Source organism: Rhizoctonia solani, chromosome 4, assembly GCF_016906535.1.
Source record: "Rhizoctonia solani chromosome 4, complete sequence".
NCBI classification, from domain to species: Eukaryota; Fungi; Basidiomycota; class Agaricomycetes; order Cantharellales; family Ceratobasidiaceae; genus Rhizoctonia; species Rhizoctonia solani.
The window spans coordinates 1,487,471-1,504,139 of record NC_057373.1 but is presented as its reverse complement, the minus strand read 5'-3'; the positions used below and the strand labels follow the sequence as shown (position 1 = coordinate 1,504,139).

At 49.0% G+C, this 16,669-nt stretch overlaps 7 protein-coding genes across 7 annotated transcripts; 3 read left to right on the top strand and 4 right to left on the bottom strand.

Annotated features, from left to right (window-relative positions):
* Positions 1 to 835: 835 nt before the first annotated feature.
* RhiXN_00485 (uncharacterized protein) lies at positions 836 to 2,844 on the bottom strand (the record flags this gene model as incomplete). Its single annotated transcript, XM_043320304.1, has 3 exons — positions 836 to 2,376; positions 2,439 to 2,571; positions 2,641 to 2,844. 3 exons carry the CDS (start codon positions 2,842 to 2,844, stop codon positions 836 to 838), a joined length of 1,878 nt encoding a protein of 625 aa, XP_043179316.1.
* Positions 2,845 to 3,338: 494 nt separating this feature from the next.
* On the bottom strand, positions 3,339 to 3,791 carry RhiXN_00484 (uncharacterized protein; the record flags this gene model as incomplete). Its single annotated transcript, XM_043320303.1, has 3 exons — positions 3,339 to 3,347; positions 3,398 to 3,508; positions 3,561 to 3,791. The coding sequence occupies 3 exons, from the start codon at positions 3,789 to 3,791 to the stop codon at positions 3,339 to 3,341; spliced, it is 351 nt and encodes a 116-aa protein (XP_043179315.1).
* A 227-nt stretch (positions 3,792 to 4,018) lies between these two features.
* Positions 4,019 to 4,719, bottom strand: RhiXN_00483 (uncharacterized protein; the record flags this gene model as incomplete). The annotated part of the gene is made up of 5 exons (XM_043320302.1): positions 4,019 to 4,130; positions 4,187 to 4,229; positions 4,282 to 4,494; positions 4,548 to 4,574; positions 4,635 to 4,719. The coding sequence occupies 5 exons, from the start codon at positions 4,717 to 4,719 to the stop codon at positions 4,019 to 4,021; spliced, it is 480 nt and encodes a 159-aa protein (XP_043179314.1).
* A 257-nt stretch (positions 4,720 to 4,976) lies between these two features.
* On the top strand, positions 4,977 to 8,987 carry RhiXN_00482 (Minichromosome loss protein 1; the record flags this gene model as incomplete). Its single annotated transcript, XM_043320301.1, has 18 exons — positions 4,977 to 5,053; positions 5,122 to 5,242; positions 5,312 to 5,463; positions 5,517 to 5,628; positions 5,680 to 5,789; positions 5,842 to 5,921; positions 5,972 to 6,036; positions 6,088 to 6,194; positions 6,250 to 6,689; positions 6,747 to 6,881; positions 6,935 to 7,112; positions 7,164 to 7,345; positions 7,399 to 7,517; positions 7,567 to 7,746; positions 7,799 to 7,902; positions 7,954 to 8,606; positions 8,656 to 8,787; positions 8,839 to 8,987. 18 exons carry the CDS (start codon positions 4,977 to 4,979, stop codon positions 8,985 to 8,987), a joined length of 3,096 nt encoding a protein of 1,031 aa, XP_043179313.1.
* A 231-nt stretch (positions 8,988 to 9,218) lies between these two features.
* Positions 9,219 to 9,967, bottom strand: RhiXN_00481 (succinate dehydrogenase subunit D; the record flags this gene model as incomplete). Its single annotated transcript, XM_043320300.1, has 5 exons — positions 9,219 to 9,256; positions 9,307 to 9,439; positions 9,493 to 9,695; positions 9,755 to 9,826; positions 9,883 to 9,967. The coding sequence occupies 5 exons, from the start codon at positions 9,965 to 9,967 to the stop codon at positions 9,219 to 9,221; spliced, it is 531 nt and encodes a 176-aa protein (XP_043179312.1).
* A 486-nt stretch (positions 9,968 to 10,453) lies between these two features.
* Positions 10,454 to 14,088, top strand: RhiXN_00480 (Sugar-tranasporters, 12 TM; the record flags this gene model as incomplete). The annotated part of the gene is made up of 8 exons (XM_043320299.1): positions 10,454 to 11,413; positions 11,470 to 11,693; positions 11,909 to 12,031; positions 12,337 to 12,689; positions 12,741 to 12,888; positions 12,941 to 13,386; positions 13,439 to 13,842; positions 13,897 to 14,088. 8 exons carry the CDS (start codon positions 10,454 to 10,456, stop codon positions 14,086 to 14,088), a joined length of 2,850 nt encoding a protein of 949 aa, XP_043179311.1.
* Positions 14,089 to 14,409: 321 nt separating this feature from the next.
* RhiXN_00479 (alpha-amylase) lies at positions 14,410 to 16,589 on the top strand (the record flags this gene model as incomplete). The annotated part of the gene is made up of 11 exons (XM_043320298.1): positions 14,410 to 14,496; positions 14,556 to 14,649; positions 14,708 to 14,730; positions 14,787 to 14,846; positions 14,951 to 15,157; positions 15,213 to 15,273; positions 15,326 to 15,337; positions 15,390 to 15,442; positions 15,494 to 15,978; positions 16,035 to 16,371; positions 16,422 to 16,589. The coding sequence occupies 11 exons, from the start codon at positions 14,410 to 14,412 to the stop codon at positions 16,587 to 16,589; spliced, it is 1,587 nt and encodes a 528-aa protein (XP_043179310.1).
* Positions 16,590 to 16,669: the final 80 nt, after the last annotated feature.

The window sequence follows — 16,669 nt, the reverse complement described above, 5'->3', positions numbered from 1 at the left end:
CTTACCAGGCACAGCACACTCCGCAGCAACTATCATCGTCTTTACGCTGCGGGGGAGCTTGAACATACACCATCTGCGGTTGCGCTTGTGGCTGATATTGTTGATGGTGTCCCGGATGATCTACGAATCCCAAAAAAGTTCTATCTTAGTAATATCTCAAAGCGAGACGAAAGAGGTACTTACGGCCATAGTGAGCCTGTTGAGGAGGTGGAGGAGCGTAGTACTGAGGTTGGTCTTTATTGTCTCCTCCAAAGAAGCCCATTGTAAATAAAAATGCAAGTGAAGAAAAGGGGGAAAGGTGGTGTGCGGAACTGGGCGGGGAGGGGGAGATTGGGGCGGTTCAAGCCCAAGAAGTGAACTTATAGGTCATCTACGGAGCATTAGTGGGGCGGTGCTGTACGTTACATTGAGTAACAGTGTTGTTGCCGATGCCGAGGCCCTTACGTTGAACCACTATTGGTTGTTTGCCGGTTACTGTTATGTATCGGTCAGCACTCTGCGCGGCGCGCGCGGATTTCGTGGAGGCAAAACCATAATTACATACGAGCTTCAAGAGTGAGCCTGTGCTTTTGATTGTGCCTGGAGTCGAACAAAGTGGGCCGACTGTCGAGTTGTTACAAGTCACCAGTATGGAACGTAACTGTGTAACCGAGCGCATACAGCCTAATCCAGAATCCAGGGTGCGTAAAACACGTAAATGATAGATATTGACGATCATAAAGCCATTAATGAGTACAGGTTTCGAAATCATGTCTGAGTTGAGAATGCGTGGTCTGAGAGGCGAATCAAAGAAAGAGAGAGAAAAAAATCATGCAAAAGAAGTCGTATCATCCGTTTATCCCGCGAGCGGTCGCCATCCATTCGTATTATAATCCGACGTCGGTTCGTCCCGATCTACTGACAGTCCACTCGTCGGACTTGAATGGAACCGTCGAGCAGCATCGTCATCACGATCCCATTCTCTCCAGTCTACATCCCCACCACTAACAACGCTCGCCCGTTCGTCGTCCAAATCGACCAACGGTTCACCTTGTTCTCCTTTGCCCCGTCGGGTCATGTACCCTTTACTCGAAAGTTTCCCCTCGGCCTTGGCACGAACAGCATCCAATCGAGGTTCAAGTTCTCCGGCGCGACGACGCACTTCATCGTAAAACGTTTGCGAACGGACCGACGTCCGGCGCGAAAGCGGGTTGGGGGAAGGCGACTCTGCTCGTGACTTGGGGACCTGCCCGCCCGTAAACTGAATACTCTCGGGCCTGCGGCGCGGCGGAGGCTGGATAGGCGTATCGTTGGGTGGTGTGTGGCTCGGAGAATGGTGCAAGCTCTTGGACCGAACTGGTCTTCCGGGAGTAGGAGTCTCGACCGGCCGACTCGTGCTCGCCCCGCGCGAATGGCCATGGTGCGACGCAGGTTTGGGTGGTACAGGCGGTAAAGCAGGGACCGGATCCGGACGAGCAGCCGCTACGCGATCCAAGGACGAGGCGTTGGTCGAAGGTCCAGGTGGCGGATGTGGCGCGTGGGGCAACGAACGTAAATTCGATGCGGTCAACTGCGCAAAAGCCTGTGCTACCCCACCGGGCCCGCTAGGATTAGACGAGCCGTGCGTACTGCTTTTGATTACTTCCCACGTTCGCTGCTTTTCCAGGCTCGTCTCGTTCGCACGCTGAGCTCCCTTTGCGGCGCGAAGGGACTGCTTGATGAGCTCAGATGGGGTCCCACCCGCTGGAAGCATTTGGGGAGGCTTGGGCTTGGAAGATGCAGATGGTTTAGGCGGTTTGGTTGGCTGTTGAGGGTGGCGTGGGGGCGGAAGCATATGAGCAGTCGAATCGCGGGGTGGTGGAAGAGGTGGACGACGGGGCAGTAATGGTGGTGATTGAGATCTAACCGGAGGTGGAGCAGGAGAGTGAGAAGAGCGTCGGAAGGGGTTGGAAGGTGATTCGGGGGCGGTCTTGGTGCTCAACGAACGGCCGAGTCCAGTTGCGGGCTTGTCCCGGATAGGGCTCCCTTCCTCATCCATGAGCGCCGAACTCGACGCGAGTGCTTCCGCAACTAGAGCGGGGTTCAAGCTTGGCATAGGAGGTATGTCAAAATGATTGGGTGTCGTGTCACCGGGAGTAGATAGCGTTCGTCTGAATGGGTTCGAAGAGCCACCTGGAGGCGCAGACTTTGGGAGCACAGGTTCTCCTCGGACTGGAGAAGGACCGAATCCGGAAGGAGCATATCGATCATCTGAGCCTGGCGCGGGTTCGTCAGGCGCGAGCTGCAGAGGCCGAACGGGTGAAGGCCGAATGGGAGCTGGGGGTACAGAACGAAGATTGTGGAGCGACTTGGCCTTGTGTGGCGATGTCCGGCCATTGCTATCGTTTGACACTCGAGCTGTACGACCGAAGATAATGATGTTGAGGGTCATGACAACCGTGTTGAATATGACCACATACCTTGGATGAAAACGAGTGACTTGTCGAGCGCGTGTCCACGTTGAGCATGAGTTATCAGCCGCAGTGCAGCAAAAAATTGACCGGCTGAAAGGCAGTCTGTTTGGGCCGGGGCCGGATAGAAGTAGCGCAGAATCTAGCAGAAATGACACGACCAAATGAGAGTGAGCGTGGAGGAGAACAAGTAGTTATGGTTCCCACATACCTTGTCCACTACATCTCCCTCCAGCTGATCACGGTAACGGCCTTTCATCCAACCCTTTGCAACGAGCAGTGAAACACTTCGGGATTCCCAGTCCCCCTTCGCACCATCCTGGCCAATGCTGGCGATGTCGTCGAGTGCAGGGGGATATGCTTCGTATTCATCGGGGCTCAGAGCACTGATGTGCAGCCATAGTGGTCGCCCCATGGGTTGAAATAGTATTACAAGTAGCTGAAATCAAGAGCGGCGGGAGAGTTGCAGGAAGGAGGACGCGGTCAAGGTAGGTCCGTGATTTATTGGTCCTTGGCGCGCAAAAGTAAATGATGACATACTTAATGCCGAAACAAACACGCTTAGCGCCGAACCAAAATGAGACGGACCTTGTTTGTGTGAATTTGGTTTTGAATAAATGGTTGCTGAGATCTGTAGGTTCTTGGCGGATCACCAGCCACTGGTTAGGTGTGCACATGCCTTTGTATGCAGCAAGTATCCCTCGTTTGGAAGATCTACGGCTTCGAGGGCAACTGGGCTGGCCATGACGAGATTATCTTGGCTCACGACACACATATCAAATAGTGACTGATAGAACATCGTTTCGTATTAAGATATCAAGGCCCTGGGCGTTGGTAGATACAGCCCCCTTCTACAATCGAATAAATCCAAAGAGGGTATACAATAGAAACGTAAAGCATCAATAACATTCAGTCCCACTACGAACCATGTATTAGCCATATTTCAATGCGTGGTAACGACATCTTACCCGAAGCGGTTCCTCCTCTCGCTCGTTGTTGATCCGGTTCACAGGCTGGTTGACTTTGGCTGCGAGCTGGCCTTGTTTAGGATTCGATGCTACTGTCCCGCGAGCTGCGGCCTGTGCACAATATAGTCAGTACCTATATACTCACATATTGTAATAAACTCACAGCCTTGGCCCTTTCTTCCGCAGCCTGTGCCCTCCTGGCTCTTTCCTCTGCTCCATTTGCGTCTGCTGCGGGTCCAGATGACTTTGCTGGCCTCGACTTTGCTACAGGCGCTTGAACTGGCGTACCATTATTGCCCTGTGTCTGTGGGTGAGGAGATTCAGAAATAGATCCTAGTCGGTGGTGAGTAGGATGATCGTTGAGTGCCTTGGTGCCGCCGCACACATTCCCCATCGTGGTGTCCACAAGAGAGCCAACAAACCGCTCGAGCCGCCCAAGCCGATCAGGTCCAGGGACCGCCAATCTGCACACGTGATTCATCACTCGTTGCTTTCCCAGACAGACTAATTTATCAGAAATATATTCAATCATTAAACAAGGTATACAACAGCTCTCGCTGCTCAGAATATTTAGAAACACGTCATAATATACTAGGTATACAAGAGTATGTGTTTGCGCGTCTAGAACACGGTCGCTGCTCCCGCGAAAACTCCCACAGTGACAGCGACGAGCGCAGTAAGGAGAGGGAAAGAGAACCAGTCAGAGCGCAATCCGTGAGTTGCAGCGTTGGTTCTGTAAATAATAATAATATGTCAGATTTATCCGCCTCAATGGATGGACGAACTTACTCAAGAGCACGGCTAGTCGCGCTCTCGGCTGCAGACAGAGCAACTAGAACATTTGACTAAGCATTTGGGGCACATATATTGATGTATAAAATTACCTGAATAAGCTTCCCCGGCTGCATTGGTAGCAACAGAGTACCACGTTCCTTGCGCCGAGACTTGCGTATAGACGGAACCCGCGTTCGAGGTTACTAGAGTGTATACACTGGCCGCACCGCTGGTCACCTCGCTAAAGGCGCTTCCCGCTACACTGGTTGCTTCGCTCGCCACACTCCCAGCAGCGCTCGTGATACTGTTGAAGCCACTCGTCACTGAAACACTCCATGGTTGGTCAGGGTGTATGCATGTTTCAGAATATGTTTACCTTCAGAGACAATCGACGATAGATCGGCTGAGAAGTATAACGTTAGCGTAACGTTGACCGGCTACGACAATCTCAATTAGCACTTACGAATCTGGCGTTTCTGGGCGGGGTTTGCCAAAACAACGGCCAAAACCGAGAGCAGAGCAATCAAGGTAAAAGCACGAGCAAACATATTAAGCTGGAGAGGGATGAGGGGATACGTATACGTAGAGGGAATGAACAAGTATACAAGTCATTGGAGCGGGAAGGCTCGTATATATGGGGCGGGGAAAAATCAAACCTCCGGAAGGTATCCTTTCCTGACGGGCAACCTATGACATATCGACTCCCCGTAGCCGAAGTCACGTGGACGAGGCTGTGCTCGTGACCGCGCAAACGCGCCTCTTCTTTCCTGTTTCCCGATCGGACTCGCCCGCCCGCCAGCCAGTCATGTCGGATCTTCGTGTAACGACTAACCAAGCGCACGATCCCGGTTTCTCCACGCTCTGTTTCTCAAGGGATGGCAAGTGAGGAAAAAAATAGCATTCAATTTCAGGTTCGAGCTTGTGGAAACTGACACGAAGGTTTGCTGCAGGAGGCTGTACACGGGAGGCAATGATAGTTTGGTTCGCGTGTGGGATACTGCGCTCGGCGCCGAGCAGGAGCCTCAAGTCCTAGGCGAAGCAGCTTTAGATGTCATGTCCATTACTTGTTCGGTCAGTTGAAACTTTTCAAACGTAGAGGAAGAAGAGAGAGAAGAAAAAGATATTAATTAAGCTGTGAAGGATTCGTCGTGTTACACTGCATCAAAGGATTCTTCTGTCCGACACTATGACGCCAATAACGAGTTTACCGAGCTTGTGGCCGAGGCTGCGGGACTCTGTGTTCGGTGTATTGCTTTGAGTCCAGACAACCAGTGGTTGGCTGTTTGTACTGAGTAGGTGTCTAGGAGTTTTTCTTGTCGCTCGGGTTGATTAATATGTGTCCCAGGGATACCATTGTCAAAATAATCAACACGACAACGACCTCTCGAGTGGCGCTATTGGATGGTCACAAAAAGGGCGTAAGGTCTGCAACTTGGGATCCCAAGGGAAGATACCTTGTAAGTTCAAACAGAAATATCAATCTGCAGCTTGAATTCACCATTGTCCAGACAACATGTGGTCAAGATGGTCAGATCGTTGTTTGGGACGTGAAAGAACCACTTCAAGCCTCACAGCTGAAAGTAATTGAACACCTAATACCTGCTGTTGTAGATTCAGAGTAGGTGGCATTTGGTCGGTACCCAATATTCACGCGATCTAACCCTTTTTAGATCTCCAGAGTTTCATTACAACTGTGCAGCGGTCTGGCATCCGTCGGGAATGTACTTTGCCACGGTTTCAGCGAGCCATGGTAGGTGAAACCTCCTCTTTTCGCTGAAAATGTGTACTAAAATCATACAGATATTGTATTTGTTTCGTCAAGTACGTGGACCAAGACCGAAATGCTGAAAAATGGGCATGATAGTGTACGCCACTTAGTATATGCACCTCTGTATAGCCTAACTAGTTATTCTCAGGTCGCAACTTCTTTGGTATTCTCCCCGAACGGATCTTACCTTGCATCTGGAGGGACGGACAACAAGGTTATTGTTTGGGACTTGCTCGACAAGAAGGCCAAATGGAGGTCAGTATATTGTTTCCTGAAATTACCGGACGCACAGACTTACTCTGCCTTCAAGTACACCAGCAGGACAGCAAGGCAAGGCAGTTACAGCAATTGGATTCCATCCTCGCGAAAATATGCTTGCATGGATGATCGACGGAGCATTGCAGCAATGGAGCACGCCTGTACCTGCCTCGCACCCTCATCCCTCTTCGACGAAAACGACGGTATCTGCGCCCAAGACTACATCTACTTCAATGGTTGATGATGCCATGGTTGATGATGACCTAGCGAGTGTCGATGATGATTACGGAGACGATTGGATCGTAGACGACCTTGGAGATGGAGCGCACCTTGACGAACCCCAAGAACCAGCGGCAGGAACCAAGGGAAAGTCAAAGAAGCAACGTCTTTCGGGAGACAAAGGTGGTGTTCGGGAGATGGTCAATATCACCAAGGCTCAACCACCGTTCCAACCGGGTGCTACTGCCTTTAGGAATAAGAAGAGATACATGGGTGAGTTATCTTTCCAATAATATTAAACACAGCTGTATTTAAGCAGTAATTCCGTAGCATATAATATGAAGGGTGTAATTGAATGCACGAACCTTGATGTTCACTATGTGATCAATGTCGAGTTTCATGATAGGTCGTTCCACCAAAACATCCATTTTCAAGACGTGAATCGGTTTGACATTGCCAGCCTGGGTATGTTTTATTTTGAACAGCGCGTAATTCGAGGCTGATTTGAATCGGATAAGGTGAATACGGCGTTGCATTTGCATGCCCTCCAGATAATGGTCACTTTGCGATAATAGAGTATCGTCCGTATTCAGAATGGTCACCGAACGCTCAATGGCAGTTCAAACTACCAGAGGGTGAACACGTCATTGCGTTGGCAGCTGCTGGTACTCCCGCTGGACGAATGATTCAAATGAGGTATGAAAACAAGTTATATGCGTCGAGTACTGTGTTGATTATCGAATGCAGTGGAGGAAAGTACGAAGGTTTTGGTATGGTCGCTGCTGCCACCAACAAGGGATACATTCGCTTTATCAGTGGTGGAGGAGTACAGGAATACATTATGAGCGCTGCTGGAGACGTTGTCTCTATGACGGGTGGAAAGGAATGGGTGTTTATAGTTCACCGAGAAGGTGGAACGAGTCTGGATGGTAAGTTTTCTTTCCTCATTTAAATCCTTTGTATTGTATACTGAGCCTCCTAGGCTGCCAAAACCTGCGCTATTCGCTGGTCGCTGTCGACGGATTCGACCTCGTCCAAGAGGGCCGTCTTCCCGTGCCTAGAGGAGAAACGCTTAAGTGGATTGGCGTTACGACTGAAGGAGTGAGTTTGAAACAAGATCAACCAGCACGCATTTATTCAAGTTTTCTAGACTCCTGCTATGGCAGATTCCTCTGGAGTCTTGTATGTCCTCGATCGTTATAGGCGACCAACACAAGCCCGCTGGGTGCCGGTTTTAGATTCAAATATGTTATCTAGACGTGTTGGCAAAGACGAGACGTATTGGCCCGTTGGTCTATCAAGTTCACAGTTCCATTGTATTATCCTCAAGGTAAATCCGCCGCCCTCGTTAACAGAATCTTTCTCACATATTTTTCGGATAGGGGAGGGAAACTGAGCCTGGCTTCCCAAGGCCTTTGGTTCAAGATCTTGAAGTACGAACTCCACTACTGATCCCCGAGCAAGAGAGCGGCGAGCAAGAAGAACAGTAAGTCATAGTATCGCTTCCTTATTTTGTGCATTTGTAACACGTGTACAGGCTTTTCAGAGAAATGCTTCATCACACTGCGCTTCAAGACAGTCAACTTCACGAAGAAGAAGAAAGCGAAGAAGTCACGCGAGGAAAGCTTTCCATCGACAGACTTATTTTGATACTTATTCAAGGAGCCTGCAAGAGCGGACAGCATGCGCGCGCGATTGACCTCGCGTCCATGCTGCGTTCCTTTGCTTCGATCGAGAGAGCCAGTCAAATCGCCGGGTTCTACCATCTGCGGGGATTGCAGGAACGATTCAATGCCATGCGTGAAGCGCGTGAAGAGGATGACGGCGCCGCCGAAACAATCGCGCGAGAATCATGGGACCGCGCGAGTGATGCGATACCTGACAAGGTTGGACAGTTCAGTAGCAGCGGCCGCAGAAATGGTCGGCAGCAGTACTTTGACGAGTTCGCGCCACCGCCGGTTATTACACGGCGCTCATTGGCCGCTGCCACTCCCATTGTCGTGAACGATGATATACCCGAGCCATCGAGTAGCATGGCAATTGATGAGACGTCTGCGCCTACAGAGGCGAAACGGAAACGACCTGAAGAAGATACTTGGGACATTGAGATGGAAGACGATGGCGCAGACTTTAAGAGGCAAAATGTCCAAAAAGTTGACGCGCCGAAACTTGGCGCCACCAAATCTAACAGTAAGTGTCAACTTGTGTGTGGGAGAGTAATATTTTTAACGGCGTCTAGGTGGGAATCCCTTCGCGCGCAAGGCTACTGGCAACCCTTTTGCGAAGAAAGCAGCGCAAGCGACGGCCCCGGCAACAAAAAGCACAAGCTTTTTTGATAAAGTAGATGCAGCTGAATCCGCTGGACCCAAACGTGAGTTTCACCTCTCCCCAATAAACGGCCTTGAGCTAATACGTGCTCTAGGAGGCGCTAAATTTGCTCCCAAAGCAACCTCCCGTCAGACCACTCTGTTCGGGATGTCTGCGAAGAATGCAAGCTCAGCTCAGTCAAACTCACAGTCAGAAACGAATGATGGGGAAACCCAGCTCGAGGATCCTGAACAGACACAGTAGAGCATACCAATTACATATTTCCCCTTCTCTACTGCGACCATGTAGCATAGACCCATCAGTAGTTGATTTAATCCGACATCTTCATATCTCCAATCCTAAGCACGTGAATTTCCTGTTGGCGCTGAATTGCTTATTTGGTAGGTGCATCTTGCATTTATAACCCCTTCACACAAGAACAGATGCACAAGGACAACCATAGTTGGCGAGACTGAATACAAATCGCAGGTAATTTTATGCGTGCCAAACGCGACGAACGAGCTCCGACAATCCTGGGGAGAGTCAGATCAGATCCGAAGTGAAAGCATCTCGTTATACTTACCAACATCTTCAGTGTTAAATTGATAAACTCCTATTAAGGTTCCAGTGGTTAACAGGCGCAAGGTCCATTTCATGATTGGTCCCAAAATGGCGAACTTGCGGGGGTGAAGGTAGTCCACAACCATCGAGTCAAACTAACAAAAAGAACATGTCAGATCCCAATGCCATATCAAACTAGTGTGCTTACGCCAATATGAGAGTGAACGACAAGGGCGACAGCAAGCACGCCATCGAGGACTGGGTACGCCGTAGGAGAAACGACAAAAGCAGAAACGGTCGCGGGAATTAGCGCGACTGAGAGCAAGCGCTCAAACGCCCAATGATGCGAGCCATGCATACGGTTCGGTGTTGGGAATGGTGTGGGGTCATTGACTGTGCCTCGGAGGACAGCTTTACATGTAATAGCGATTAGAGGTACTAAACTTGGAGAACATGAAGAAATTACTTACGTCCGCCTGCAATATAGGGGTACTTTGGACTCCCGCTCGTCGTTACTCCCTGGGCCACACTATTCTGGCGAGCTATGGTATCCATATGAGCATGTGAACGCTCATGTCACGCATGTATGGGCTCTCACCGGAATGAAATGCAGAGATAAAGACCCTCTTGTGGATCTGTGGAGTCCTTGTCAATACTGAGCGAGCAGCAGCTAGCGAGGCCATCGTGGTGATCGTCGACAAGATTGTGGACACTGTCTGAGATACTCCTGAAACCGGCTTCACCCGATTGGACCGGGAGCGGCTACTGAAGCGCCCGAATCACGTGCGATAGGCACCTCACGTCATTGCCATTATATTGGTCTCTAAACGCGCAACTTGTCTGAACTTGTCTGACATTCTATTATCAAGGCGAGTCTCGTGTCGACACACTGGTCCGAGCTCAAATACGCCGGTGAAAATTTGTTCTGAACACTGAGATTTACCCATTACGCGTACTATCAATTGTCCATACTATCTAATCATATTATTACATTTCCCGGTAAGTCCTCGACGCATGCCGCGTGTTTGACAGTGCTATTTAGCTCAGTCATCCAGAAGCCGAAATATCACCGCATATCCAGTAGTAGCTCTCTGCTTTTGATCGAGTAGGTTGAGCCATATGTGATATTGTTTTCGAATTAACCCGTCTTGCGCTATTTTCAGATCAACATGTCTTGGTACCCCAGCCACGAACCTTTGATACCCCTTCCAAGCAACGCCACTCAGCCGGTCGATAGCAATAGTCAAGCATCTTCAAGCCAGTCGACCTCATTACTTGATCTGATTTCATCTAGCCCTCTCGAATCGAAAGAGAATCCCTTATTCCCTGAACGCAAGCCAGCTCCATCGTTGTCTAACACACAAATACCACAACCTCCTTCACGCCTAAGCGATGAGCCACCATTGTCCCCCGGATTTGGCGATTTTGTTTCCGTTCCACCCTCGGCTGATCCACTCGGAGATTTCATAGACTTTGGGACCCCATTAGCAGAACGACCTTTGGGTACACAATTTCTGGAGGGTGCCAAGGCTCGGTCTGCGGAGAAAGAGCGCCAGGTAATGGACGAATTTAGGCAGGCCGAGTCCAGAAGTAAAGACCCCCTTGGTTTATTACAAGACCGAAGGATTGATCTATTAACTTCGGAGACCGAGACCGAGACTCAAGCAAAAGATCCAAGAGCGTCATCCGAACTAAAGCGCATCGAGTCTGCGCCATCTTTATCGGCCTTCGAACAACCCAGTACTGTGCCAGTGCCGCATGCGGACCCACTCGCCACCCCCGCCTCAGCTAGTACTTCTCCGATCCTCGGACTCTCTGGTCGCCTCGCTCTTCCTCGAAGCTGGACCTCCATACTAGGTCATACCATACTCGGAACTGAGCATACACCCCCTCCTCATTCTCCAGAATCCTCTCCCCACGCAAAACCCGTTCGCGAATCCAGCATTACTCATGATAACCCGTTTTCTCATGTAGCTGTCCCGCCGAGTGGTGCTCCTGGATACACAGGCGAAAAGTGGGATAAGGGCTTTGGGGATGATGTAGCTTCGAAAGGCTCTGGCTCTGGCCTGAAGCTTCTTGGGAGAACTGAGATGACAACACCAATTCTTTCGGTGGAAACAGCTGAAAAGGTATGTTGTTCAATTCCTTGTTATTAGCATGGTACGAACTATCTGTGATCACTCAGCTACGCCCATATCTCCCCGCGCTCCGGCGGTTGTCACCGAAATGGTCATTACTATATTCTCTAGATCAACATGGCATTTCACTAGCTACTTTCTACACCCGATGTGAACAACCCACTACAGGCGGGTGTTTGGTTGCTATTCGTGATTCAGAGGGTGCCACATTTGGGGTTTGGTGTGGAGATGGTATTCGAAAACAAGATGGGTACGCCGGAACCGGAGAATCGTAAGTCGGATTATCAAGTTTTTCCAAGGTCTCAACCTGTTTGTACTAGCTTTTTATGGAGCCAAAAGCAGGACGGCGGGCCTGTGAAGATTTTTAAATGGACAGGTAAAAATGATTATGTTCGTCTGTGTGAGACTGATTTTATTTCGTTTGGTGGGGGGCAAGTATATTACCTTTAACCTCGTAACTTGATCTGACCTTGTTCTCTCGATTAGAAACGGTAAATTTGGGTTGTACCTCGATTCTGCGTTGCTCGACGGAGAGTCTGCATCGTGTCCTACGTTCGACAACGAGCCATTGTGTTCGGGTGGTAATGCTTCATCAGCAGGCACGGTCAAGTATGAATGTGTTGGGATTGAAGCCTGGAGCATTGTTTGAGAGTTTCAAATTTAATCCACGCCGCCACTTCACATTTCGCATCGCCACTGTATCAATAGTTTGCACCCCTCAATCGCATTTCAGACGATGTGCATTGTAACATCTGTCTCCCTTATACATGCCAATATTGGATTTGTCAGTCGATTATAGTAGATCTGGCTTAAGCAGATCTATATGCATGTAGGGGAAACTTACACCCTGTGGCCAGGAACGTGCTCTCAAAGCTAGTTGACTTACTGTAAAAAGGGCCTTTTGGTTGTTTCAGACTTGTAACGCTTTCCACGCGTACGGCAATTCACATCTTCTTGGATCAAGCTTCATCAGTCGCCAAGTCCTTTGCTGTAACGGCGTGTTTACCACATAACCCGCGCCGGACTGCGCTCCTCCTCTGCGCAACCACACCCGACACCATGCTCGAGTCATTTTACGCGTCACAGCTGGTCGTGATGACCGGCTATGCGTTCTTTGCAATGTTACTCGAGAATTATATTGCAAAGAGACATATTCCAAAAGTTGAAGAAAACGATCCTATAGCTGGGAGACGTCCCACCGTTGCCGGTGAACAAGCAGCGCGGGCGCTGTCATACAAATATCTTGTGGTTTATGGAGTCGTAATGGGTAAGTTGGTTTGTACATCAGTTCAAGTTTCCCTAACACGGTTGTGGAAAGCTGCGGATTGGCTGCAAGGTCCTTATGTCTATTCATTGTATAAAGACCAATATGGCTACTCGGAGCGAATGGTTGCTATCCTCTTTGTTACTGGCTTTCTATCAGCTGGGCTGGCTGCTCCCACTGTAGGTGTTTGGGCGGACAACTAGTGAGTGTCTCCTACATCCTTTTTGTCAATTTATTGACTTGTAATTTGTCAGTGGCCGTAAACGTATTTGCATGGGATTCTGCGTATCTTATGCGATAAGTTGCTTTTGCACTTTCGTCAATTGGCTCCCGGTCAATCTTGCCGGACGGGTATTTGGTGGTATCTCAACTTCGATACTCTTCTCGTGCTTTGATTCGTGGCTGGTATCCGCCGCGCAAACGGCCAACGTGTCATCACAAGATTTGAGCTCGATTTTCAGTTCGGCAACCTTGATAAATGGAATGGTCGCTGCCGGAATGGGAGTTTTCAGCAACGGGCTCGTTGCCAAGACTCAAACGTTTGCGAGCCCCTTTGCCGCTAGCGCCCTGTGTTTGGGTATCGCATGGTTCTTGATTGCTTCTATGTGGTCCGAAAACCATGGTAGCCGCACGGAAAGTGCATCAGCGGACTTGCTACAGATTGGGCGTCTGAAGGAAGCTTGGAGTATTGTCAGGCAAGGTCAGTCATGTTTGATGGTGCTCTGGGGTTTGTGTTTAACATATAATTTCAGACTCGTCGATGGTTGTCCTCGGCCTAGTTCAGACATGCTTTGAGGGGAGCATGTATTTGTTCGTATTCCTTTGGGTGCCGTCCATGCAAGAGGCGGCTGGGTCCTCAGATTTACCCCTTGGAATTATATTCTCGGCATACATGGTATCCATGATGCTTGGATCTCTTCTTTACAAGTGTCTTGTTGCTTATGGAAGTGGCGGAGAGTCGACTTTGGTGTTGCACGCCAAACTCAGTTCTCTGACTTTGCTGACAGCTGCCTTTGCTTTGGCGGTAAGCAACCTCGCAAGTGATTCCCATTGGCGCTTCTGGGCGTTCTGCCTATTTGAGGCTTGCGTTGGCATGTATTATCCTATTCAAGGCATGCTGCGTGGAACCATGATTCAAAATGACCACAGAGCCACTGTGAGTGTACACCCAAGTAATTCGAGCTGTATACTGAAACGTTATTCCATATAGCTTTCGGCACTTTTCCGTGTGCCTCTCAATATTTTCGTTGTGGTATCACTCATGTCGGGTGTCTCTTCTGCACGCCATCTCGTTTTTTCTGCGTCCACTGTCTCGCTTGCTTTTGGGAGCGTGATGACAACCTTTGTGATTGTAAAAAAGGCGATAGCCATGGAGCATACAGATACAACGCGCCTCGCATAGTAATCAGACGATGTAATTGGTTGTGGATATAACACAGCCTCTTGTAAAAAATAGTTATTCCTGAAATAACGGGATATTTTGCATATCTTCAGTTTGATTATGTATGCGTCATGAGCCGATCTTAGCCAATCAGGGGCACTCGCTTGATGCCGCCGGGGTGCAATCCACGCCTCGGCCCAGACGACGAGGGACCAAAAGACCCTGCTCGGCACCGCCTGGGCCTCTTTATAGCTCACTTTCCCAACCAACACCACAGTCTCTACTCCAGCTCTCTCTTTATAACAACTCTATCTTATACCACAATCGTTTACTAAATATAACATGATCGCTGTTCCCGTTCTTTTATCCCTCGCAACGGGCGCGTTTGCTGCGTCCGCCTCCGAATGGCAGTCTCGTTCCATTTATCAAGTAAGTCCCGAGGCGAATTTTTTTTCTTTTTTGCGCGAGGCTAATTAAAAACTATAAAGGTTCTTACCGACCGATTCGCAACTTCAGATGGATCGGGCCCATCCTGCAATACTGGAGACAGGAAGTATTGTGGTGGAACTTACAAGGGCATTAGTATGTATTGAGCGGCATAGAGATATACCAGGGAATGCTTATATTATTACCTACAAAGCAAGCCATTTGGACTATATTCAGGTGAGCACATCAAGGCCGAATTGAGAAAGGAGCTGTTTTGACCGTAGTTTGAACAGAACATGGGTTTCGATGCCATTTGGATTTCGCCAATTACTAAGAACATAGGGAACACTGGGGTAAGCAAATATTTATAGCTACAAACTCTAAACTCACTATCCTTCCCGCTTCCTACTCTGGAAATACATTGATACACCTCTTGTCGGATATATTATGCACGTAGTACGGCGACGCCTACCACGGGTACTGGCCCAGTGATTTGTCTGGCCTGAACGACGGTTTTGGTTCTGCCGATGACCTGAAGGAACTTTCAGCAGCCCTCCATAAACGGGGGATGTATCTGATGGTGGACGTCGTTGTAAACCATTTTGCTGCAACCAGCACTCCTCCGAGTCTCACATACAACGGATTTTCACCATTTAACGCCGAAGTAAGTAAGGGGGTTTCGAGGAACGGGCTTAGATTAAATATATGGACTTTACCAGACCGATTTCCACCCCTTCTGCTTCATTACAGATTACAACAATCAAACTCAGGTCGAGCAGTGTGAGTGATATCACCACTTATCAGGACTTGCTTGCTGATCATCACTTTGTAGGTTGGCTAGGAGGTATTTCTTGACAGATGATTCTTCGAAACTTCTGCTAATTGCACCTTAATAGACACAACCGTTGCCTTGGTTGACATCAACACGGAATCTCAAAACGTTGTCAACGTGCGTAGAATTTTAGCAATTGCTTTGAAACATAAACTTATAATTGGACAGACCTATAACTCTTGGATCAAGAATTTGACATCTTTCTACAACATCGACGGTATCCGAATCGATACAGTTAAACACGTTCGCAAGGATTTCTGGCCAGAGTTTGTCAAGAGCAGCGGTGTCTTTGCTATTGGCGAGGTCCTGAGCAACGAGACTGACTATACCGGTGATTACACAAATTACATGGATGCAGTTCTCGATTATCCCTCTTGGTTTGCCGTTACTCAGGCATTCGCGTCCACAACCGGCAATATCGCACTTATTGCTCAAAACATCCCAGAAACACAAAAATACTTCAAGAACGGTGGAATTTCGACCGGGGCTTTCCTTGAGAATCACGACCAGCCACGCTTCCAGAGCTGGACTACCGACCTTTCTCTTGTCAAGAATGCGATGGCTTATACTTTTGTCACCGACGGTATCCCCATCTTGTACTATGGTCAGGAGCAAGGTTATACCGGAGGCCTCGAACCTGCAAGCCGCGAAGCGTACGTTGCGAATGCCTTTTCTGAGTTTCAGTTGCTTATCGCTTCACGAATTACAGGCTTTGGTTCACTTCTTACCAGACTCAGAACAAACCTCTTGTTGACCATGTTGTTAAGCTCAATGCTGCGCGCAAAGCTTCCATTGCGGGAGACTCCAAGTTCCTATCAACTCAGATGAAGGTTGTTGCCAACAATACTCACAACATCGCTGTTCAAAAAGGCAAGCTGTTGACCGCATTGACCAATGTTGGGTCTCAAGGTGCAGCTGAGAAGTTTGAACTCACCGGTACTGGTTATTCTGCAAATGAGCAACTCGTAGATGTACTCAGCTGCACTAACATCACTGCGGATGCTAGTGGTAACGTTAATATTGCATTCACCGGAGGTAACCCTCAGGTATGTTCGCCTGGATATTTAAGATACGTGCTAAGCTAACTCGTTTAAAGGTCATCATCCCCGTCTCGCAGCTGAGTGGTTCTGGTCTTTGTGGGAGCGCCAAGTCTACCACCACCACCACTTCGTCCGGAAGTAACAACGGAGCCACAGCACTCGGCCTATCTGCCTTGCTTGCTACCTTTTTCGGCATTATTGGAATGTTACCTCTCCTGTTCTAAAGCTACAGTTGGTTTTTTTTTAATTCTTACTATCCTTCATGAACATTTTACGGAATGCGCTTGGGACTTTACATTAGTAC